At 49.4% G+C, this 25,531-nt stretch overlaps 1 protein-coding gene across 1 annotated transcript; it reads left to right on the top strand.

Moving 5' to 3' along the window:
- Nucleotides 1-40: 40 nt before the first annotated feature.
- LOC142085616 (opsin-3-like) lies at nt 41-21,776 on the top strand. Its single transcript, XM_075157678.1, has 3 exons — nt 41-395; nt 3,295-3,623; nt 19,057-21,776. Exons 1-3 carry the CDS (start codon nt 41-43, stop codon nt 19,342-19,344), a joined length of 972 nt encoding a protein of 323 aa, XP_075013779.1. The 3' UTR covers nt 19,345-21,776.
- Nucleotides 21,777-25,531: the final 3,755 nt, after the last annotated feature.

The raw sequence follows: 25,531 nt of genomic DNA, 5'->3' as shown, positions 1-25,531 counted from the left end.
CTGCAATGCCCGCCGCGGGCGAGGCGGGAGCCCCGCGGGGATGCCGGTGGCCGCCGCCGCTCCCAGCTGCGGGGCCGCGGCCGGTGCCCGCGACCCTGGGCCGGAGCCGGGGCCGGAGCCGGGGCCGTGCCTGAGCCCCGCCGGGCGGCTGGCGGCGGCGGCCTGCCTGGGCGCCGTGGGCAGCCTGGGCTTCTGCAGCAACCTGCTGGTGCTGCTGCTCTTCTGGCGCTACCGGGCGCTGCGCTCCCCCATCAACCTGCTGCTGCTCAACATCGCCGTCAGCGACCTGCTGGTCTGCGCCCTGGGCACCCCGCTCGGGCTGGCCGCCGCCGCCCGGGGCCGGGGCTCGCCGGGGGCCGCCTGCGCCTGGCACGGCTTCGCCAACGCCCTCTGCGGTGAGTGGGACCCGCCCGGCACCGGCACCGGGGGGCCGTGGGGAGGGAGGCGGGGGGCAGCCGGGAACCGGGGGAGGCTGCGGGGGTCTGCACCCGCGGAGAGGAGGCGGCTCCGCGCCCCGGCAGCTCCAGGGGAGCGGGGGGTGAAGCGCCCCGAACCGAGCAGCGTGGGCGTGTGGGTGCTTGTGTGTGCGCGCAAGAGAGCGGGGCACGTGGGATGGGGCACGTTTGTGTGTGGGCAGCAGCTCCCCCAGGATGCGAAAGGCACAGGGCTGGCGTTAAACTTTCCCAAGTTTTGTTTTTCTGGAAAAAACTCGTAACTCACCAGGCAGCGTTAAAGATGAATCCTCACTCAGGCTGCAAAGTGCCTCTTTCTCGCAGTTACTGAAGGGGCAGCTCGGAGCCTCAACAGCCGTGATTTCTTTGAAGTCCCGTGGCTTTCAGACCTGAGCCCGGGGCCCGGCTGCGGCAAGGGGCAGCGCTGGGCAGGCCAGCGTGGCCTTGCCCGTCCCTGCTGCGGCAGCTCCCTCGCCCCAGGGCAGCCAGAGCGAGGTGGGGCAGCCGAAGCCCCAGGGCCGGGATGCTGCGTGGTGGGGCAGCTGCAGGGCCGGTGCAGAGGGACCCCCCCCGGCACGCAGGAGGGGAGCGCAGGGCTCCAGGTCCTGGTGGGACTCCGGGCAAGGCATGTTTGCAGAGCAAGGGAGGGCGGTAAGCAGGAAAGAGCATCCACTGTGCCCCTCTGCCTTTACCCAGCCCCTTCCTCGCCTGCCAGCCAGGCACCTGGCGGGAGACCCATGCTGTGGTGGAGACGGCAAGGGGGCTGTGAGGCAGCAGGTATGCAGACCTGCCCCTGCATCGCCCTCCCAGCTCTGCTGTGTTTCCTAAGGTATAGAAACAGTAGTTTAGAGCAATGTCGCTTTGAGCTAAGTTTAACAATATCTCATATTTTCAAGCTGAAAATGTCCCCCAGCCTGTTTAATGCTACAGACACCAAGACACATCAGTGGGGCTGTCCCCCAGCTCGCACTCGTACAGGTCAGAAGCTTTACCAGTAGAGTCATCGCCCTGCTAGCGGTGACAGAGTAACAGGAACAGACCTGACCAACCAGAGGAAAACAGCTTAGCATCCTGTCCAGGCTGCACACCGCTACTTTAGGAGATACTCACACCACTCACCCACTCTAAAGATGCATTTGCAGCAGCGGTTTAGATGTTTGCTGCCACCTCTCTCCCTGATAAAGTTATACAAGGTAGCAAGCCAGCTTTGTGTATGTAAAACCTTTACATGCCAAGGAAAGTTTAAACAGAGTACGTCAGCATTAACCAGCAGCTCCAGCTATATTCAGTTGTACCTGCTGGCATCACTTCCAAAATGCAGGCTGAGAGGTGTTGGGGGGGGAAATCACAAACTCTAATGTCAGCATTAGAAATTACAAGCCCCCCCGCATTACTGTGTGTAGCAGAAATCTTTGGTTTGCTGCTAAGGGGTTTTCTCGCCCCATTTGTATCTGCTGACAGTACCCCAACTGCAAGAGAATAAATGTCTCTGCAAGGGCTCGGGAGCCACCCGCACCCTGCACAGCCGTGCTGAGGCACACCAGGGCACTTGCTGGCACAGTGGGCTTCAGGACGTTGTTTTAATCTACATTTCTTCGTTACTGCACAGCAATAAATCCATATGAAAAACCTGGGGGGCTGTGCTTCCCCGAGGGAGGGTTCAGACTGCTGCACTTTCGAGCTGGCAGAGGCAGAGAGCATCTCTCATTTTCCACATCTCAGAAGAGGTGCCTTGCCCTGTAAAGAGGATTTGGATTTTTGCTGACTATTAAAGTTGTCCTCATGCTTTAGATATGAAAAGCATTGCTTTAATGAGCTGCAATTCTTGCCCTTGGAACCGAGTTAGGTTTCAAACCCGAGCAACAAAGCGCCTGTGTCCCTTACACTCTTTCTGCTTTTTCTGGTCTAACGCTGGGAGACACAGATCTTTATTTTGACTTTGTGGTTTCCTTGGGAGTGACAGGCGCTCTGCAAGGAAAGCTCTCCGGGCTCTCACTGGGAGTTTTATTTGAGCAGGTTCCTGCGGTGACACACACCCTCTTCCCGCTTTCACAGAACCATCTTTTCTCTCCCAATAACTGAAATTTCGTAAGTAAAGTCACTTCTGTGGCTCTGCAATGCCTGCCCTTGCTCACACGCATTTCGTTGTGAGAATGCCAGCACAGCACAGGGCTGGGGGGTTGTGCGAGTCTCCAGCCCTCATATGGCTGTATGAAAACATCCAAGAAGTGCCTGGGGACCATAACGTCTGGGGAGGGGGCAAGGACAGGGAAGGTTGTGTGAAGGGATCAGAGGATGGGCATGGACCTTTATTGTTCCTCACACACCTTTTCTGCAGGGGAAAAAAAAGAGATATCTGGGAGAAAGCATAAATCCCAGGAAGCAAAGAGCCAATGTTATCATTTCAGGCAGAAGCAGTGATGCTTAAGGCAGGCTGTGAAGCTGGATAAGCCCTGAACTTTGGGCAAATAATAGCTATTTCTCTTCAATCCTTAAATCTTACAGGTGCACTAACACCAAATCCAATAGAGAAACCAGGATTTTGCTGCAGGTCACACACACACATATGTATACGTGCAGACAGATGTGCTTAATTATCAGTCAGCATTTATAACAGACTTGCTTTGGCTGGACACGTGTTTAAAGACTCCCCAGCTTTCGGTGAGTGCGGTCAGGCTCTCAGCACCTCTCGCTCTTAGGGGGACAGTCCCCAGTCCTTGCCCACCGGGTTTCCAAAGCCACTGCCATCTGCCTCATCTTTAGCTTGAAGTATCGCTTCGGGAGATAGATCAAAGCCTTAATTCAGCCATTTCTGCTAATACAAATGTATGTTTTGATACAGGCATCGTCTCCCTCATCTCCCTGGCCGTACTTTCTTACGAACGTTACTGCACCATGACGGGAACAACAGAGGCCGATACCACAAACTACAGGAAAACATGGACAGGCATCGTCCTGTCCTGGACGTACTCCTTGGTCTGGACTGCACCCCCTCTTTTCGGCTGGAGCAGTTACGGGCCAGAAGGACCAGGGACAACGTGCTCTGTGAACTGGCATTCAAAGGACGCTAACAACGTGTCCTACGTCGTATGTCTTTTCATCTTTTGCCTTGTAATCCCTTTTGTCATTATTGTTTATTCGTACGGGAAGCTGCTGTGCGCGATAAGGCAGGTAAGCAGATTCCTCAACTGCCTTTTTATGGTGACCCCAAACCAAGCAGAAACCAGTGACCACCATTTTCTACCTTTATAACTTCTCTGCTGTCAGATGTGCTGCCACCCTTGGAAACTAGCTCTGCTGTGACTGTCTTGGTGACAGCCTCCAGTCTACCAGGGCTTTCAAAGTCACACTCAAGTGTGAGCAGCTGGAAGTCCCTATGACAGCTTCACAGATGAGGGAAGCTTGCCAGACCACTCGAGATACTCCCAATTACCCCTAATTAAAACTAGGAGGGACTTACCTACCTTGATGAGATTGGTCCTAGGACTGAAATCTGCATTAAGCCTATGGAGAGGTGAGCAGCACCTGCAGGTTCAGAGGCTGCACGATCAGTGGAGGGAGTGGGAGCTGTGATTTCGGAAGATCAGTGTTTCTTCTCTGAAAGCATAAGAGCCAACCCTGCAAAAAAGGCTGCTAGAAAGAAAAGTCATATATAATCCAGCTGCTGGCAGGATCCAGGCAAAGCAAGAAGCTGGGGTTTAGCAAATACAAACTGTAAGGCAGTCCTGTGGCATGAAGCTTACCCCTTGCACACAAAACAAAGCCAATCCATAAATGACCATGAGCTATTAATCTATTCCCAAGATAATTCCCAAGCTTTTAATAGCGCTAACGCACCCGATGCCGTGTTTGGTACCGAACACTGTCAGGGCTGCCCCGTCAGGCAGCTGGAAATGCCGATGCACAAGTTTTTGTCTTCTTGTGAGTAGCATCTGCATTTAGCCACGAGTCCGAGGGAGCGATGCACCGTGCCGCCTGCCCATGGCGCGGCGATGCTGGGAGGGGACCCTGAGCCTGGCAGCGCCTCTGGCAGGCACCAGCCTGCGGCTAGGCAAGGACTGGGCAGGCAAGGACCAGGCAGCTCAGGCCAGGCCACCCGCTCTCCCCTGGCACAAAGAGAGCCCTGGGAGCCCACCCCAGGCTGGGCACGAGCTCCGTCAGTGCTACGAGATCTGGATTTGTCTCAGCTCGTGCAGCGAGCGCCTGAAAGACACAAGGGCATTAGATAAAATCACTCTATGAGCCACATTTGCAGATGTAAACATTTAACTTAAGCTTATTATTGCTCTGGGACTGTGGGCAGAATTAAATCAAATCAGTGGAGATGTCTGAGTTAATCCTTCTCAGCCTTTCCCAGCCCGTTGTCTCATTACAAATACCTTTCGTTCCCCCGATGGCGAGCTCAGTCCTCTTTGGTCACCCTTTGCTGTGAACGGCGGCTGCTCCTGCACCACCACAGACTGTCCCCTGCATGCAGGTGGGGGGCTGGCTCTCACGGGACTCTGTTTTTTCCATCTTTTGAAGCTACAAAAACTGGTTTAGAGGTGCTGCTTGTTGCAAGCCAGTCACAGCAGCCAAGGCTGGAGCAGGTAGTGCCTGCAGGAGAGGCTCTTCCTCTCCAAAGCTCCTCCATGGGTAAGAAACAGCAAGAAAACTTGGACGGAGAGTTGTTCCCTGCGGAAAGGTTGTGCCGTTCGATACGTTGGTAGACGGAGTCTTTACTTCTGCGGGGGCTGCACCTAGGTGGGAGCACCGAAGGGTGTAAGTTTTCATATTAAATACTCTTCCCCCTGATGCATCCATCACATAACAAGTGAATTTTAGGCCCTGGAGAGCTATCTGTCTTCAGGACAGCTTTGGACACTCTCATCAGGGAGAGCACTAGTATGTCACCAGTTCAGGCGGCAGCAGGACTCGGCAGCTGTAGCAGAGCCCTCTGCAAACCCAGCGACTGATGGAACCCCTTCAGTGGTATGAACCGGTCCCCCAGTGACCGCAGTGGCACGGAAAGGGGACAGGGTGGTGGCAAGGGGCTATTGCACCCTTCATCATGGGTGATGAGTGCGAAGTCAGGAGCTGCCTTTCCTGGGCTGTCTGGTCCTGCAGGGACCCCAAAACATGGGAAACATTATGGGAAATAACATGAAAATTATTCTCAGAAGGGGAAGAGCCGTTTTTCTACAGTTTGTGCAAAGTCTGCGCAGGCGACGTTGTATTTGTTGCATGACCCTGTGGGATGGGGCTCCTGAAGCTCCAGCATGCAGGAGAAGATTTGCCAGACACACACCTCCGCCTGGATCCGGGTTATCCTTCCACAAAGGGGGGGTTCCACAGAGAGGGAAAGTCAAAACCGGACGGTGCTGCCGGACATGCCTGGGCACAGCCAAGCACGGGGGGCTGGGTGCTGCGGAGCTCGTTCAGGAAGCTGGAGAGCAAGGGGAAGCAGGAGGCAGGGGTTCTGCGGGGGCAGCGAGCCCATTGCCGACACAGGCTTCTCCCGGCCGGTGCACTGCCGCTCAGCTTCCCCCAGGGCAGCAAGGTGCAGAAGCAGCAAAATCCCTGGTGTGTGTAAGAGGGAGGAAAAGAAGACTGAACAAAAGAAGCTTCACATGCAAGCTAAATATTTAAGGAATTGAACACCAGACATTTGTGCTTTTAGAAGATCCCAAATTATAGGCAAATACAATAAGCCTTTTATCGTGCTTTCAACTCCTGCCGTGAATACCTTCTCTTAACTAGGTTATCTGCACCACTTACAGGATTAAGGGAGATCAGGGTGTTTGGTTTCAGCCAGGCATGAAAAATTATATCCTTCCGCTTGACATTTTTATTTTCTTGCTCTGGTTTTTGACACGATTGCCATCACAGGAGATATGCAGGGATGCTTAAAGTCATGGAAATCAGTCCAGTCTCATATTCTCCTGTGCTGGCAGATCCTACCGACTTGCTTCAAGCTCACAGTTTCCTTAAACCTGAAGAAACTTGTCACCAATACGAGAGGACCCATTTTTGCCCCAAGTCTCATTTGAAGCTGGCAGGCAACGGCCAGAGGGAAGGGTTCGCTCTGAGCCATTTCAAATGAATACCAGAGGAGCTTGAACATATTACAGTACGCTGTTGACAATAAATCTGAATACTGAAAACAACCATTAGACAATGAGAGGTATTTAGGTTTCCAAACACATTGAGCTTTCCTCTTAATTTCCTCCTTTCTGAGAAGTCTTTCTGTTTTCGTAGCGATTTCGTCCCTGCCCTGTGACGCACTGTGTGGGACCCAGGTGAAAGCAAAGGCAGCTGCTTTACCCGGGAGGAGGCTGTCGTGCTGCAAAAGCACGATGAAGTCGTGCGGTGGCAGACAGCCGTGTGCGAGGTTTACCTCTCCTTCCTGAGGTTCCTGCACGGGGGGCTTCACCGCAGCGCCTCGGCGGGATGGCAAGAGCCAGCTTTGCCTCCCGTGGCCGGTCCCATTCCCGTAACGGAGCTGCCAGCGGAAACCTGCCGAGTGGGGGTAGCTGCAAAGAACAAGGATGCTTTCTAATCGCCTTAGTTTTGTTAGCAGAGTCTCAAGAGCATGTTATTTCCCCTATAGCTGAGTACGTAGCTTCAGATGAGTACACAGGATCTCAGCCACGCTACATGCCACAGCAGGGAAGCTGTAATCCCTCAGCTCAGATCGAATTAGAAGTTCACAAAAATGATGGAAGGGAAGTGGAGCCTGGGAGACAGCCGGCAACCAGCCCTCAGCAGGCTGCAAGAAGCTGAAAAGCAAATCCAACAACCGCTTCGTCTTTTGCATAGCCCAGTGCCCTAGGAGGTCCCAGGAGCCCGAGCAGTTAGAGGAGGTCGGGCTAACCCATTTCAGTGCTCAGGGTGAAGCACGCAGGCGGCTGCTCGCAGCTGGGGAGACCCTCTGGGACATGAAGCTGGGCAGCGCAGAAAGGCTGGATGCGTCCTCCATCCAAATCCCCGTGCTGGTTTGAAAAGTCGGTCGTGTCTATTATTTTACTGCTTCAAAACCATTGTAGCCAGCAGAAACAGTGCACATGGACAAGTCTCTCAAAGACAACTTTGGCGATTCCCCCATTGCATCCGTGAAACTTGCAGGAGACAACCATTCTGCTAGGTTTCAGAATAGCTGTAGTCAGCATGTGAGACCTTAAAAATACTTGTTGGAAACAGATAAATGATTTGTTGAGCACAGGAGTTAAAAAGTCATTATTTAAAGTCTTTGACAAGCTTAGCAGAGTCCTCTCACATGAATTGTCAGAATGCAAATATAATCAATTCCAGCTTTTATATCACTATATTACAGCGTGGATTTTTTTTTCCTTAATTCACTGACAGGCTACTCTTCTGTCATCTCCTTGACAAATGAATCTGAAGTCCTGCCTCCAACTTACTGACTGTGGTTCATCCTTGGAAGTTAGTACATGGGCTCAATACTCTGCTCTTCCGCCCAGACTCCTGCCCTGGGTTGAGTTACATCAGCATAAAAGTACTGTAAGCGCAGTGATGCAAATCTCCTGAGGTTTAAGGGAGGTTTAGCAGCTCTTTCACCTCAGACTCCAAATCTGAACAGTTTCCAGACTTTCTGTTCCCCTTCTTGTCCCACCGCGCCAGAGCATCCTTCCTCGCAGAGAGAAAAGGAGAAGCAGCGAAGCAGCAAAGCCCATGAGAGGTCAGGTTCTCCGGCAGGGCTGCAGCCCCATCTCCTGTTCTCCAGCTGGCACTGGCACGCCAGCCAGGGGACAGGTACCCAGCCCATGGGGACATTCATGCCCAAAGCCATGAGCACCGATGCCAACGCACACGCTGGCCCGCTGGCATGGGGAGAGCGAGTGGGCAGCGCACAGCCCCAAGCGAAGTTTGCTTCTCCCAGCACCTCCCAGACGTGCTGGCTACGTGGACCAACGGCATGTCGGGGACTATGCTGTGGAAATAATCACGTGTGGGCTCTTAAAGCATATCCAGGCTTGTAGCATCCTCACCACCCGCTGCCGGGCCCTCCGAGCCCCCTCGCTCCAGGGGTAATCACAAGCAAGGCAGGAAAAGCCAGGACCTAGGCACGCTTTCCATCAGACCTCTGCCCTCTTGGTCCCTCAAGTGTTATATGGAAAGGGAAAAAAACGTACCAAGGCATTCGATGTGTTACAAATTGATCTTATTAATTAATCCAACCATTTCTAACATTGGGGTAATAGTTTCATACAGCTTGGGCAGAGGAAAATGGGGGAAAACAGCACTGTTTGCCAGCAATTCCCTTCCACTGGCAAGAACGGGAAAGGGTAATTGCACCGGTCCTCAAGCATTTCTCTAGACAATTATTAATGCTGCTGCAGTGCTTACCCAGAACAAATTGAGACTGAACTGGGGATGTGAGAAAACACATTCCCAAAGGCAGGGAGCGTTACAGCTTAAGCACTGAAACACTTCAGGTGCCAGATAAGAGAAATCAGTCTGAAGACAGCTGAAGCCAGAGGAGCCTGCAGTAACAGTGCAGCCCCGGTGACTGAAGACAGCGATCGCCTTTAGAAACAAGAAAATCCACCCACGCACAAAATAAACAAGGAATTGGTTTTCTTTGCTTCATTTGACTTCAATCCTAGTGACAACACAACTGTGGGATGCTTTTATATTTTCCCACTTGAATGGTAGCGGGAGCTCTGGTCGTTAGAGCTGCTCATACGTGGTTCATCGTTAGAGCTGCTCATACTTGGTTTGTCTCTGCTGCAGGTTCCCCTGCAGCTCCTTCTCAGAGCTGGAGGAACTCTTCCATTAGCAACAATAACTGTGGGCACTGGAAGATCAGATGTCTATGCGAACGCAAAATATATGTACAACAAGGGCATCAGGCCACATGGTGGCTCTGAAGCAAGGGGCAACACTTCCACCCCCGGGTACTGCGCTTCTCCACAGGACTTGTTCTGAAGGAGGGCACAGTGACTGTCCTCGGCTGCTCCAGAGAGCTGGAGGGGACATACCTGGCGCTCTGCCACTGTCTTTGTGTGCAGCCGAGATTTGTCCAACAGCAGGCACTTACCTGATGAACACACTAACGATTTTTCTAGTTGAAAACAAAGCAGCTGTGAACCTTTATTTTTTTTCCCCCTCTAGCTCAAATATTTTTCAGCAGGTGCTTCAAAAACTCAGAAGCGAAGCGTTCAAGCATTTGCAGTTAGGGAAGCTACGTTTCGCACAGCACGTTCACGCTGCAGGACAGCAGGGAGCAGCCGTGCCCCGCAGGCTGAGCTGCGCTTTCCTTCTTCCCACAGCGCAGTCACCACCACATTTTCCTCCTCCACCGGCTCTTCGTGAGACTCCGTGCGTGGCAGGACTGCGGGGCCCGCCACATCCCTTGCTACCTACCAGGCAGCACTTCTGTCCATCCTGTTCTCTGCCCCATCCCTGCCCTGGGTTTCACCCCACGACCACCTAACCTGCAGGGAAAGTGTGCTGTGGGGAAAAGAAGGGAGAAATCCGCCCCCAGAACTAAGTCATTTTATCGCCAGGCAAAACAAAAATTAACGAGGAGGCTCAGCAAATGAGTGAACCTCACCTATCTCTCTCTGCAGAAGCAGCCCTCGCGGCAGTCCTTGAAGCACTGGTTAAAACCCCCCTCAGTCAGCAAGGCGAATGCGAAGTTCCTCTCATTAGCAGTTGCCTTGGGAGAACACCCCCGCACCCATCAGTCCTCGGTCTAATGACTGGTCTTCCAGGCTTGGCAGAGAAAAATATCACAACAATTCACCTCCCCTGCCCCGACAGTGAGCCTGCACCCGCAGGGGCTCCCACGTGCTCTTCCAGCTCAGACAACTCCGGGTAGATCCGCAGGGGACTGAAGAGAGAGCAAACCACTAACCCGGAGCGCGGAACCGTTTCAAGCCTAATGCAGGTCTACCACAAACACCATGGGTTTTCCACGACAGCAGCCAGGTTTCACCCCCAAATGATCAAATACTGTACCTGAGTGTCCTGGAAGACACAACAGACGCACCACCACATCACCAGCTCTCTGGATTCACAGAGAGGGCTCCCTCTTCCCTAGGAGAAGAGGTTCAGCACTGCAAACACTCCACACAGAGGAGCTCGAGAGTCTTCTCTGAGACGTCCTGCAATAGCAAAGGTCCCACTTAAGAGTGCGCATAAGATAGGGCTGCTATACAGATATACTTGGCTGTTATCACATACATTAGCACTAATTCCATTAATTTGCTTTTAAAACACATCCATCTTGGAGCACAGCTACTGCCTGTGCTCTTTGGGAGACCAGCGCAGCGTCTCCCGCTCCCCTGGAAGGGGAGGCACTAGGACACCCTTCCTCATGGCTGGCAGCAGCCACCAGGTCTGGGCTTTGCTGCGTGCCAGGACTGACCCTGCTCGCCTGGACACTCCAAGGACACTGGACAGTCTTGGGTGAACATATCCTGAGGCTCCTATTCTGCCAATATTTGATTTTATATCTAGAAATCACATAAAGTTTGAGAAAACCTCCACTCTCAATGAGAAGAATTTGCCATCATCACAGTCATTACTGATTAAAGCATCAAAGAAAGATGCAGAAGCAGGGGAACCAAACCAGTGTGAACATAAGTAGTGCTGAAGTATTTTAATATTCATTCTCACTGACAGATGTGCTATGCAGATTAGTAACTCCAAAGGACATGCTTCCTTCGAACTGTAAATATTTTCTGCTTTACAGAGTTAAGCGCCCCAAAGCCTAGAAGCACACCCGCTGCGTTACAGAAACTCAACGGGAGAAGGACGAGGCAATGCTTAGAACCCAGAAACCTCCCAGCAGCGCTGCACCATGCCCGCACTTGGTACTCGAGCTTTTGCAAACATCAACCACGATGAATTATTTCAATATTCTGATATTTAAAATGAATAATTAACTCCTTTAAGTGATTACAAGGCCTCTCCTTACAGTTATGGAGCCCTCTATGTTTATTAAGGCAAGTGAGGAACTGAATTTTAATCTTAAATCATGTGGTCCACCCTTGTGAGGACAGAGGTGAGGGCGAGAGGATGCTGTGAGCACTTCGAGGGCATGTCCGAGCCACAGAGCTCTCTCCCTTGCACAGCACAAGGCCCTTACTATCTGGCACCTTCCAAGCCCTCTCAGAGATGAGAAAAATTACTATAGCAGAGGTGAAAGACGTCAGCACAGCGGATGGAAATGGATTTCTTCTTCTCTCTCTCCCCTCTTGCCTCCCTATAAGGTTTGGCAGAGGTCTGCATTAATATTGGAAACTGCAGCTTCCAGAAAGCAACCAGTAATGGTGAGGCCAGGTCTCTCTGCCCACACAATGAAGGTTCCTGCAGGGGCTGTGTGATCCCCTTCCAAAGGGACACAACCCAAGACCACCTTCTTTTGGTTACAGCCAGCTTTAAGTGCTTTTGGCCAAATTTCCACAGTAGCATTCTTGTTAATACACTTACCATGGGAGATTTTCCACAGCCTTCATTTATTGGAAAAAAAATGATTTGCGGAGGCAAATCTTCACCCGACTCTTAGAGCTGGGCAGCACCGAGAGCACAGCCCGAGGGTGGAAAGTTTTATTTGGACCCACCAAAAGGGAGCTGTTAGTGTCCTCTCCGTATGAACAGGCAAACTTGGGATATTCTGGCGTAAACCCAACTCATTAAGGTATATGAACATATACTGCATTTAGGGTTGAAGTTGTGTGGGTTTAAATACAATTTGATGTGTAAGCATTAGTGGGATTTGGGAGCACAAGGCGTTCTGCGCGTCATGAACGGTCATAACATTTGTCATCTGGTTCCCTTCCGCTGTAGCACAGCCGAGTGAGGTAGAAGTCTCTACAGCACTCCAGAAGCGATGGGATGCTCAGGTCAGCCCAAACTGTGCCTCAATAACTGAGGAGTGAAAGGTAAAACAGCATCGGAAAAAAGCAGGGGAAAAGGAAATGTTTGGCTGGAAAAATACATCACTTAGGTGGGCTGTTATCAAGCTTCAATAATAAAAAAGTATTCATCTGGTTGAAGATTTCTTTGCATTTTCACATGCCCTTAGAAGAGAGGGTGGATCTCTTAGCTGCGTAACTCATAGACATTCGCTCTTGAGTCTCTGCTTGGGCAAGAAGCGGGCACAGGGGCAGCGTAGGTGAGACCAGAAACCTCGAGCAGGGAAAGCACAGCACCTCCTAAGTGAATCCAAACACGAGGCTCAGCTCCCTCAGGCTACATCTCTTTTGCGAAAGAAGGATGGAATTCTGGTTGAAATTAATTAGCGGTTTGAGGCAAAAGCAATTTCTTACAGATATTTTATTCCTCCCTGTGCATAAGGTGTTCCATTATCCATAAAATTACTCTCAGTCCCAGGGAAGAAACCAAGCGCCAAGAATGCTGTGGTCACGGAAGAAATGTGCAACTGCTACTGCGGGAGTCTCCGCAGCCCTCCACCCGCCACCTGCAGACACCCTTCCTTCCTTCCTGGAAATCCTGAGGAAGGTTTCCCAACCTTGAGAATAATTGCATTTTTGGCTCCTGAAACTAATACCAACTACTTTAAATCAGTTTCCATCTCGGCTCCCCACCGCTAGCTCTGCTTTGCTCGGGCTGCAGCAGGAGCCAGAAGAGCCTTCCAATTTCCCCGAAGGCAGAGTGGGGAAGCTCTGCTTGTCCCTGCAGAAGAAGGTGGTGCCTCTTCTGTGACTTTCAGAGGACTGCTAAACCTCTTCCATTTCACAGCTTCTACAAGGAATTACACACACCCAAAAACTAGCATGCAGAAATATATATATAGATATATATATAAAAATCTCAGAGGGGCTTAGTAAGTGCCCTCTTGCACATAGGGAAGACCTGGAGCCTAACGAGCCCAACCAGCTGGGACCTTGCTTAGTTGGCGTTGCACAAGGGGCACTAGAAAAGGTTTGTCTTTGACTGAGATGAAGGAATTTGGGTTTTTGTCATCAGGACAATGGTACTGCTAAGCCTCACAGTATGTTAATTTACTAGACCTAGACCAGGTAAGCAGCACGCTAGGAGATCTGGGAGGCAGAAGTTTCCAAGTGACGAACCAGTATTGTTGCTGCTTCTTGCCTCAAGTCATTTTCAGTCCTGTCTCCTGCTTTGTTCTTCCCCATCTCTCCCTGTGCTGTGCTGCAGTCCGACCTGCTGGGTTCAACCCTGTTACACCGATGTAAAATCTGTTTTGTGGAGTAAAAGCACAAGGTCTGCCAGGAGCAAAGCACTCCTCTCATGGACGAGCATTAAAACGGAAATATAACACAAAGTTGGCAATTTGCTTTTCTCACTCTTGTTTTCAAGACAAGGCACTGAATGCATGGGAATTTTAAGAAAGCCTAAGCTCTGAATCAAAGATTCTACGAAAATATTTTCATTATGAATGTGGGTAACATGTTTCTAGGTTTTATGATTGCAGTGAGAAACTTCTAAGCATAATACAAAGGCTCGGCTGTTAAGAGGGATAGAAAAACTTCCTTAGAAATAAAATCTAACCTGATCTTGCAATGTTTCTGGATGGTAGCATCAGCCATTTATTTTCCTTGATAAACATCTGGATTTCCTCTCCAAGCAAAACACTTTTTGTTATGAGGAGAGACCATGAGCTAGTTAAACCCGCCACCATATCACTGCCCACTGTTTCAGAGCTTCAAGGAAATTCTCATTAAGCCCCAGCAATAGCTTCCGAGGCTAACTTCTTTCCTTTCTGAAAGCACCCTGTTGACTTACTGTTTGAAGCTTCCTGCTGGGCTTCCATTTCTTTTTGCTCAGCCTTTGCTGAGGAAGCCCATGCTTGCAGAGGTAGGCTGTTCTCATGCCAAGAGGTCTCATGGACTCTGGACCTCCTGTCCCCACTTCCCAGGCTCCCTTGGCAGCCTGCTTTGTGCACAGGATACACCTGATGCCATTTTAAGCTCCTCATAGCTCTTTCCAAGCAAGACACAGACGTATTGATGTGCGTGCCCATAGATCTCCTGACCGGAGTTACGAGCATCAACCAAGAACAGACGGCACAGTAACACTGAGAGTTTCCCCTGAAGCATCCAACATATCTACTGCAAACCCACCACCTACATTTATCAATTCTTAAAAGTAGGGCACAAGCTGATCTGCAGGGACCATCAGGAAGTCTCACATCCACTTTAGAAGAAATTGGATTGACCTTTAATGTACAGGCAATGCAATTTAATTGCAACTTGATTAGGTTATAGTCCCGTTCTCTAGTATGTATTCAAGTAACTGCAGCTATTAGCTCGCCAGGGCAGAGTATAACGGGGTATATCTGATTTCATAGCTCTCAGGCACTATTTCTTGATGAACAGGCAGTGATGTCTGAAGGTGGCTCAGCTGCTGCCACAGCTCAGGGGTGTCTCCGCTGCCCATTTTAGAGAAATACAGCAGCTTTGCTCACATAAGCCAGGGGCTTCAGCTGGTGTGCTCAGGCCATCGCATACCCAGTTTGGTCGAGGTTTTTTCCCTCTATCTCCTTTCATTCCAACTTTTCTCAAGGATCATCCTCCTAGTCCCCTGAGTGTCCTTGTCAACCTTCCAAGCTCTAAATACTACGGTGGTTTCACAAAAAACAAGAGAAAACATAGTCAGTCACTCAGCTGAGATTCTCAGATCAACCTGGGGATTTGGGAATTAATCCCAGCGGGAGCTTCATGGCTAAACCTCCCAGGCAGCCCTAGGTATACTCAGCTGTGCTCTCCGGTCCTGGATGTTACTGAGCAATTTCCATATCCATTGCTGAAAACGCATATTTTACTTTCCTAGCAATGTGATGACTCTGTTATTTCTGCAAGTATGTATCAGCAATATCAACCAGGAATTTGCTGTGTCCACAGTGACCTCTATTTAAACCTGTTCTTATTGTTTGTTGCATTAGTCTCTCATCCATGTCCTTCTCCTGCCCGTGACATCCAGTGCCACACCACATAAACACTGTATTTGTGAGCATTTCTGCTCCTACGCTAGGAGGATGGATGTGCAAGTTCCCAGTTATGGTCGATGAAAAAAAAGAGAGGCAAATTAATCACTTCTGCAGGCTGAATCACCATCTGGAGGTGCTTCTCTGTAGTAGAAAACATAAAGTAACTTAGCTATAAATGATAGATCTCAGCACAGGGACTGTCCTCCTGTGTTCATGGCCATCTCCACCATGGATGCTGTCTAATAGCAGAAGTTAATACCCAGCACAAGCACATCATGGTTTATAACGTCCCAGGCAGAGGCAAACAGGCAGTGCAACAAACTCCTGCTGCATCCAGCAAACCCCCGCAGTCGTGGGTTGCATTAAGAGAGTGCATATTCCATCAGCTCATATAGAAATGCCTATATAATGGATGGGATTAAATACTTCATTGGCACCTTCAGTGTTTGGCACCTTTGTGATCAAGCTTCAGCTGAGTTTTAGCTGGAAAGGGCACGGTGAAGACAGTTACGGTGAAGACAGTTACGGTAAGCTCTCAGGCGAAAAGGACAGCTTGCATGCAGAATGAATGCACAAGTAACATTTCCAGTACCTCAGCCTTTCTTCTGCTCACGTAAGTTGTCATGGGGTGTGACTCCAGCCCATCGGGAAACCAGCTTTTCACTACTCAGCAATGGTTCCCAACGTCAGCCTTAACTGCCTGCCCTTGGCAGGGGCTGAATGCAGAACAGAGCCCAGGAGAAACGTGGTCAGGACCTTAACTGGGTAGGGCAGGTGTTTGCAGAGATTCCCAACTATTCCTCACCTTTTTGTTAGTTTTCCATGTAAAAATTAACACCTGTGGGAAGCATGTGAAAACATCACTGTGAGAGCAAGACGTGACCAGGGTCTCCAACTACACTGGAGATGAACCCCCCCAATCCTGCTACCTCGGTACACTGGACCACACATGCAACATATGGAATGAGTGATACAGAGTCATCATAAATTTTAGAAAACTGAAAAGATCATTTTTAGGAGAATCAGAGACTCAATTTCCAGCAAAGAAAACATAAAGCTATAAAAGCACATTTCCTGTGGCTATTTTCTATACCAAAACCTACAGAGAAATAGTGAGATTCTTTTTTTTTTAATTCTGCATAGCAGATTGAGGTTTAGATTTTTGACCAAACCAGAAGGGAAGGACACTTTACACCCGCTCAGTGCACGGCCAGGGTAACCCTGTGCTGAATTCCTGCAGCAGCATCACTGCCATTAGCCCTAAGCCAGAAACAACCTGGGCTGACTTTCCAATCTCTATGGGCCAGCAACTACAGACAAGCTACCTGGGCCAGACTTGTGCTTCTACTTCCCCTGGAAGTTATCAAGACAAAATTAAAGTAAAAGCCCACAGCATCACTTGTCAGCATCACACAGCTCTGCTTCTGTCCATCTACAGAAGTCAATCCAACAGCAAAAGTCTCAGCAGAGCCCTGGAGTTGTGTGGTGTGTCCATCACCATCCGCTGATGATGTGCCAGCAACACTTCAAGGTTGCTGAGTTTGTTTAGTTTTGCAAAAATTTTCTGCATGTGCCTTGAATATTAATATCAAGGTCTCAGGTTTCCTTGGCTGACCAGGGGACCCTTGTAATTGAAAGCAAAAATGCTTTAAGGAGAATTACAGAAGGGGGAGGATATTCAAACTTTCTGGCCTCGTAGGATGAAAATAATCATTTCCTACTGCTGGTAAGGAAATGAAAACCTTTCCTTGCTTATCCACGAAGCTATTCCCTGGCAGCATCAGTTGGAAAACTGCAAGCTTTTCTTTTTTTAGGAAAGGAGAAAATACTTGTAAAGAGAGTTTACACGATATAGGTTTGCCTGAGAAGGGTGCATTGCGCTTGTAGAACATGTACCATCAGAAATATCCCACTAGCTTTATGTCAGTGTTCAATCCAGTGACAAAAAGCAGCTTTTTCTCCCCGTTTAGCTGTGTCACACAGCATCAGGATATTCAGCGAGAGATGTAGAGACCAAGCAGTACAGCAGCTGCCCTGAGACCTGAGCTCTGCTAAAGGTTATTAAATGGGAAACACCTCCAGAGTCCTCCTCTCACGCCCAGCCTCAGACCAGGCTGATTTTGATCTGGAAAACATCCAGAAAACATTTGTCTTCTCTGACCTTACATGAAGCAAGAGGAAAAGGTTGTTGGGTTGCTTTTTCTAAAATCAATAGAAATCAATAGAAAAAAAAGGAGCTTTGGTTTTCCTTAAGGTGCACCGCTGGCAAGCCATCACCCACCACCTGCCCCGGGCATCTCCTGGCATGGGAGGGGGACAGGAGGGTCTCAGGAAGGCACAAAGAAATTGGGGTTTTGTGTGGGGATAAAGGACCCCAGCAGCCGGCTGCCTTTCAGTGCCTCTTCTCAGGAGCCTAAAAATCAAGGGCACATGATGCAAAATGCAACTCCTCTGCCATTTCCATCCCCGAACCCACGTGCCCCAATCCAGCTGCTTCTACTTCATCACACAGCCTAAGCATCTTGTAAAGTTTTATACCAAGTTGGGGCAGACTTCCAAAAAATCTGAACACAGGGAAAATGTCATACAGAATTCATGTCAACTCCATGAAAAAGATAAATGGGAGCTTTCTGAGATGTCTGTGAAAAAATCTGAGCTACTGATGCCTGTGGGTGTCTCTGAGTGAAATATTCACCTCTCGCTAATGGAAATATTTTGATTAACAACTTTATTTGCCTAGTGGCAAATACCACTTTTTTTCCTTTTAAATCACAGAGAAGTGTCATAAAAGATTTCATCTGCACATTAACAGGATATTTATAAAGTACTCAGTATTAGAGTTCCCTCAGCAGGCAATTACAGATATGTTCTACTTTTCGAACAGTTTTGGTTTGTTTTTTTAATTAGTCTCAAGGTGACTTCCAGCACACAAACACATCCCCCTGGATTCCCCATAAAACTGCTTGTAATACTTAGTTTCTGGTGCTTACTGCAGCACTTTGCAGGGCAGGCATTACACAACAATCTGTAAAAGATGCAATTTTCAAAACATGCTGAAAACTCAGAAACAAGGGTGAGGCATAAGACATCAGCATTTACATACAGTATGATTTACTTAGGAGTACGCGTGAGCCCCAAGTCCGGAGAAGGAGCCTGTTGTAAATCAGTTGAATTCAACTTTCCCAATGATTCAGGGGAGAAAGTTCTCTCAAACCCTTGTTCTTCACGTCCCTGCCTGTCTCCTGTCCTGCCCCAGCGGCCTCTGGGCAGAGCATTTCGTCTTGGCCGGGTGCATCACTGCTGGTAGGACTCAGACAAGCAGTGCTTCTGGGAGCACTGGGGCCAGCTGTTCTCCAGGCCAGTTAGACCAGGGCAGGTTCCCCCTTTTTCCCCTCCTGCCCAAGATACTCACATTAAATGCTGTGATTTAGAGAAAGCTGGAGGAGGCTATTGTAGATGAACAGCACTATCGCTAATCCTGTTCCAACTGTTACGTACATATTTTGGGTACATAACATACAAACCCTGCCCACGCTGGCCAGCTCTTCTCCAGCCAACAACATTTCAGATGACACTGCCAACCCTGCCCCTAGTGCGGCCACTCCAGCAGCTCCCATGCATCATCATCTGCTCCCAGTATGCGCAGTGCTAATAGTGTATTTGTGCCTCCCTCCCACCCAGGTGAGTGGCTTCAATAAAGGGACGGGTCGGACCCGGGAGCAGCGCATCCTGATCATGGTGGTGGTGATGGTAATTTGCTTTCTCCTTTGCTGGCTGCCGTATGCGACTGTGGCACTTCTAGCTACGTTTGGGAAGCCTGGTCTCATCACCCCTGCAGTCAGCATCATCCCATCCATCCTTGCCAAAAGCAGCACAGTCTACAACCCCATCATCTACATATTTCTGAACAAACAGGTAAGTAAAATGTTATCCCTATGTTTACTCAGATTCAATGTGTGCAAGAAGTAAAGAAATAATGAGGGGAAATAAGAAGTGTATCGGTGACATCACTGAAAAACCATATGAAAAGGAAGCACAGAAAAGGGCTACGAGGAGCAAATTTAATTAACAAGTCTGGACTTTTGGAAGTTAGATAATCAACTTCCCACATGTCCAAATAGCAATTGATGGGTCCTTCCTTTCACTACACAATTTGATGAACAGCAAGTTAAACGTGGAGGAGAAGAAATCAATGTTGTGGCAAGCATGAAGACATCAGATACTGTCTGAAATTGATTCAGATACATGAAGTCTTGTAAGGATGTGAGTCTTTGCTACCCTACGCCATGCCCTGGCATAGCGCATTGCCCACCGTAACGCCTCCTCTTTGCAACATCAACTTTCTCTTCCCTGATTTACTCTTTTAACCCCCCTCAAATCCTTCAGTCACTCTTCTATCCTACTCTGCACCTCCTAGCAGCTGGTGGGAACCACGACCAGCGAGGATCTGTCTAAAAACACTGCTAGAGGAGCTGGCCCTGGAGCAGGGCACAGCACAGCTTGCTTCAAATCCTGCATTTCCCTCCCTCTGCCATGCAGAGAGCCAAAAAATAGATGGCAGGAGGGTACCAGGCAAAGAGCTGTAGATGTAGTTGGGGCTGTACTTCCAGCTAGAGGGCCGGCCTCAGGACCTCAGGACCCACCAGATGGTAAACACAAGACAGAGGCTTGATAATATCTTTATCATTGTGCACAGTAAATGAATAACTGTGATTCTCCATATCCTTCCAGTAAGACATGAATTTCTGGCCCTGGCCAGCTCCATCTCAGAATACACGTCATGTATTGATTCATTCCCTTTGGAAGCTTTGTCTAAAAAAATTGCTGTGCGCATAACAAATGATCCCTTCTATTCATCCAAAAGGATGAGTATCAGCCCCGTCAGAGTCAGCAGGCAGAGCTGCACGTCCTGAGCATCGCCCTCATCTCCGCGACGAGCTGCTGGTGTCAGTGCCGGGGTGCTGTCAGCTCTGTTTCAGGGCAGATGTGGCACCTCCGGTCTGATGCTAAAGGCAGGGTTAAGAGACCCCTCGGAGCCAAATGTGCTGCTGGCTAAGGGGGATTGGGCTCCGCGGTGCTGGCAACCCACCCTGGTACAGCTCACCTGCAACTCCCTGGCTTTGCTGCGATGCAAACCCCCATCTTTAGGCGGCTCGAGAAGGCATTAGAGCTCCCCTGGAAATCTTTCAGTACTTCCACCTTGCTGAAAGGTACCCGTAAATAACACCTCTTTTTCTGGTGAAGATTCAACTCATGCCAGGAGAACGTGGGTTTTAACTATATTCAACACAGAATAGACGAGAGAAATGCTTCAAACACCATGCAGCTGTCAATTCAGCCCAAGAGTACTTCTGCTTCGACCCTACTTTTCTCCCCTTAGAAACTCCACATAAGATACCCAGGCACCAGCAGCAGGACGATTTCTCCTCAACTGGGATTTGATTGCCCTACCATTTTCAGTCTTCGATCCCTCCCAGCCCCTCAAATGGAAACTGTGAGCTGAGGCGAGGTGAACACTCAAGATGCTGGGCAGATCTGGGGTCACGTTTCCACCCGCGCCGCTGCCTGCTGGGGAGGATGCCGGAGCCCTCGCGCAGTGGCGCAGGCCCTCCTGTGACAACTTGTGTCTGCTCCGCTGCTCCGAGAGCCCCTTGCTGACCCAAGTTTGCCTCCCCTGCAACACACGTGGCGTTAGCTCACATTCGTTAAGCTAAGACACTCCTCAACTAGATTCTGGCTTGTACAGTCAGGAGGCTGTCAGGATCTAATCTCTGTAGAGGAAAATTGTTCATTAGATAAAATAGAGGAGAAGAGTAGAAGCAGCTTTGTAAGGCCATCTATCCGCTCTTCTGTCACCCGCTCTGTGCAAAGATTTCTCTCCGTTCTTTTTCCTGATCCCGCGAAAATGGGCTCTATAACTCCTTCTTGCCCCTTACAGTACTGTTTGTATTTGCTTTTCTTTCCTTCTGCTGCTGCTAACTAGTCCCTGGGGCTCAAAGAGCAGGTTCCTTTCTCAGTACACTCAGTTGTACGTTGTCTGAGAAGTTCCCAGAAATGGCCAAACCAGAAAATACTCTCTCCCTTAATCAGCACACATGGGATTTCTGCAAATGCTGTCAACTGCACCCAGCGATCCCAGGAGGGGGAAGCTGATGTGTGCAACTCCCCCGCCAGGCTGGAGACGGCTGGGTTTCACCCGCGCCCTTCCCCACACTCAGGGAGGGGGAGGACCGTGTGTGGTCCCACCCCGCAGGGGGGAAACTCGTAATCCAACAGGGGAAAGGTTTCAAAATCATGAAGCCTTCCCTGTTCCCCTCCCAGTAGGCTACATTTTCTTGTGCAAGCTAAGAAAACGCGATGCTGTTCGTGAGAAAAAACGTCAAGGTGACGGACAGCACACAACGGGCCGGAGCTGGGGTAGCCCCTTGCGCAGGGACAGAGAATAAAAGCTCAAAAGAGGAGGGGGGATGAACAGAGATCTACAGAGAACAAGCAGAGAGCGTCAGAACTAGTCCAGTCCCTCAACCATCTTCAGCTCCATCAGCACACTAAGTCAGGCACATTTCATTGATCTTTGCATTTCTGGTATTATAGCAGGTGGATAATTTGTTTCTCTGAGTCCAGCAAATCCTCCGCTTGAAATGACTTTTGGAAGTTGTTAGGAAGCACAGATAGTAAATCACTCACTCTCCCTTGAAAACAAATGGTGATGGTAAAGGATTGATTTGAAGTAACTGTGGGTGTTTTTACTGGGGCATGAGAAATTCCCAGGGAATAAAAAGTTTCGGTGACACCGTCCATCAGCTCTACTCGCTGTCACTAACAGCTCGGGGGAGTACGTTGCTTTCTCTGCTCGTGCTCGGCCTCCTGCAGAATTCCCTGACTTCTTCCCTGCGACATGAACGATTCTTTCCCTTCTTTATTTTTTTTTTAAATAAATTCTTTCATGAAACTGGAACATTGAAGAGATATTACCATCCCTTACCAGGGGAAAAGCATCCAAACAGACCAGCAGCTGCTAGTGCTCCACCGTGCTAAGCCTTGCTCCCATGCCCAGGAGCAGCACCAGCCAGAGCCAAGCTTATAAACTGCAGCAGCATGGACTCTTGATCCTGGGACCCAGGGGAGAGATGGAAGCCCTGAGCTAATTACAGTAACTGGTAACTGCCACCTCAGCCCAGATCCCGTGGCAGAGACGTGAAGAAGTCTGGCTGAGTCGCCACGCACCAGCTTGCGCTGCACCTGACCCGTTCCCGCGGCCAGAGCCTCCCACTGCAAAGATAACTGGGCATCACCTCAAACACGTGCAACCCCAGTTAAATCAAGAGAGGCAGTTTAAAAATCACAGGCTAATCTTAACATGATCGTGGGCTGGAAGGATCACTCTATGAAACAACACAGACTGTGCTGAGGAGTTCTCTTTTCTACAGATGCTTTCTTAATTAATCTTTTTACTAAATAGATTGGTAAGAGGCAGCAGGTAGACACAAATTAAACTGGGTTTATCCACGTCAAATACATCCCTTAAGTTCACCATAAACTTTTACTATTAGGGTTACATACATGCTTTGTTTTGTAATTTTTTTTCTAAATGCCATTTGATTTTCATTGCTCGGTTAGTATTTTAGCAGCGATCAGTGTTCAGGTTTCTATATTCAGTACAGGCCACCAAGAAGTCAATACTCCAGGTTTCACTACACTCAAGAGAGAAGACAGTAGAAGCACCTCAGATCAGAAAATGCTGCCACAGGTTGTTTTAATGTTTCACACACACGTGTGAAATCCTTCGTATTCAACACCTGAGCTTTTCTGCTAACAGCGAACACGGAAGCTCGCGGCTCCTCTGGCTCCCGTGCGAGCGCAGGGGCTGCACCCAGCTCCTGCAAGGTCCACACACCAAGCGCCAGCCCAGAGGCTGCTCCACAAGCAGCAGAGCCACGGAACACCGGCTCCCAGGGAGGGCTCTTCAGGGGATTATAAGATCCTTCGTGCTTACTCTGCTGTTTCTTTCCAGTTCTCCCACCTCTGTCCAGCTGCCTCGCTTCGTAAAACTCATCTAGAAAAGTGGCATTGCTAATTCCTCTGTTAGATCTGGCTCCAAAACGGGCTCAAAAGTGAGCTGTGTGCAGCTGAGAGGAGGGATGGACAGAGCAGGATAAAGTGAGATTTATTCCTTAGCAAGCCATGCAAAATACCCCCAAAAACCAAAAACCAAACCAACCCCAAAACACACAAGATAATCAAACAAGTTAATCTGTGTTGTCTCAGGTTATGTTCAGCACAACAACCCAGTGCTCCCTCCACCTTTCCTCCACCACCCTCTCCATCACATCCACGTTCTCTGCTCTTCCTATCTAACATTGCAGGTCAATGTTTTTCGTATCCCTAAATTAAGCTGCACAACTATGGTCACAAGAGGAACTCCCAGGAACTAGTGTATTTTGTTCATGCAGCGCTCAAAACGCTGGTGTTTATTTATATGTAAATTTTAGATGTCTGACCTTTTTTGGCGGCTGGATCATCTAACTGGTCACAGAAGTTTTACTCCAGTTTTGAGACGGGGGTTTTCTTGACCCCTGAGTAATGGTCAGCTGCCCCGGGACAGCAGCTGGCTGTGCCGAGCACGGGGGCTGGGAGCCATCCGCCTGCCAGCAGCGAGCCAGCCCCGGGGAGTTACAGCCTGTCGGGTACCGCGAGACCTGCACCAGAATCACCCCCTTGCCGTTACATCCAAACTGGGGTGTTTTTCTCCAGCAGCATCCCTGTTGCCTTTTCGATTTGCAAGATATTGCTGGGGCGTTTTGCAAACTGAGGGCTGAGAAAGGCCCGGGAGAAGCGCTGCACCCACGGGTGCACCCGCCCGGGGGCCTGGGGGGAGCACACAGGAGTGCCAGGCAGATTTACGGTGCAAACAGGAGATGCTGGTCATCCAGATAACCATGTCCTGATGCTATGGAAATGTATAAGAGGTACCGTGATAACTGATGCACCTTTCATTTCTCTCTAATTTCATGCTATTTCTAAAACAATTCTATGTCCAGGCTTCCCTCCCGCACTTTCGTAAATGTTCAGAAATCTCTAATCAGGCTGGATAAAATCAGAGAACAGGCCAGGTAATTCGCATTGAGCAAATGCCTCCAGGCAAGGGGCAGGTGAAGGTTAAACAGATAAAAGAGACTCAGCACGTAACAGAAATTTCCTGGGGATTAAGCAACTACGGAAAGAGGCTGATAAGAGCCTCACACACCCACGTGAACTTGACCACAAGGGGAGCGGGGGAAAAGCAAAACCCAGAAAAATAGACAATATTGCCCACAAGTTTTCAAGCTGCTTAATATTTCAATGCTCAGGGGTGAGAGGCTGATGAAAAATGATAATTATTTTATTACGAAGAAAGTCTTTAATTCCTAAGAAGTTTCTGTTTCTCATTAAAAAAAGGAATTTCAGCTAACGCAAAAATTGTGTGAAACTTTTCAAAAGCTGTTTTCCCCAGCAAGCAGGCCTGCCTACAAAAAAGCTGCATGATTTTTTACTTGGCTGTTGATAGCAGGAGGTGTCGGAGCTTGCTGCTATCAGTTGTGTTATACAGAGAATTACCGTTAAAGTTGGTTTGGACTCTTGACCCTAGAGAGATCACAGCTATCAGTATTTGACTCTGCGGTTGTAGGGAGGCCATGCAGACAACCCCTAAGATCTAAAATACCTATTTCTTCTGCCACAGACTCCCTCCGCTCTCAGATGCACGGTATGTTTTGCCACACAACAGAAAAAATCCCTCGAATAATGGATGTTGATCCAACCCCACCTGAGAGCTTAAACCAAGCACATTGCACAACTTTTCATCTTTTCCCTGGTCAAACACAAATCAAACCAGCCAACATCGCTTTCATTGGCGATTCCATCAGCTCGATCCCTACCATGCTTTTAGTAACGGGATGTATCAATAACCTGACGGCAGGCTAGCACGAGTGATCCGTCAGCGCTCCCCGAAATCTCCGCGCCGCAGCAGGCCGGCTGTGTTTGCATCCGAGCAGGCAGTCAGCTCAGCCAGGTAACTGGCTCCTACAAACCTGAAAACAGGCTGAAAAGCATTTAGTCCTTTCTATTCTCTATTTTGCTATGTAGTCAGTAATATTTGGATTAGATAAAAACACGG

The sequence above is a fragment of the Calonectris borealis genome, chromosome 9, assembly GCF_964195595.1.
Source record: "Calonectris borealis chromosome 9, bCalBor7.hap1.2, whole genome shotgun sequence".
NCBI lineage: Eukaryota > Metazoa > Chordata > Aves > Procellariiformes > Procellariidae > Calonectris > Calonectris borealis.
Note: the sequence above shows the minus strand (reverse complement) of the source record. Positions and strands in the feature narration are given on the sequence as shown.

Bases quoted from the DNA above. Each gene is read 5' to 3' on its own strand.
- LOC142085616 (XM_075157678.1), top strand. From the start codon at position 41: ATGCCGGTGGCCGCCGCCGCTCCCAGCTGCGGGGCCGCGGCCGGTGCC. The intron at 396-3,294 runs GTGAGTGGGACC...GTTTTGATACAG, and splicing joins CTTCGCCAACGCCCTCTGCG to GCATCGTCTCCCTCATCTCC. The intron at 3,624-19,056 runs GTAAGCAGATTC...CCTCCCACCCAG, and splicing joins TGCTGTGCGCGATAAGGCAG to GTGAGTGGCTTCAATAAAGG.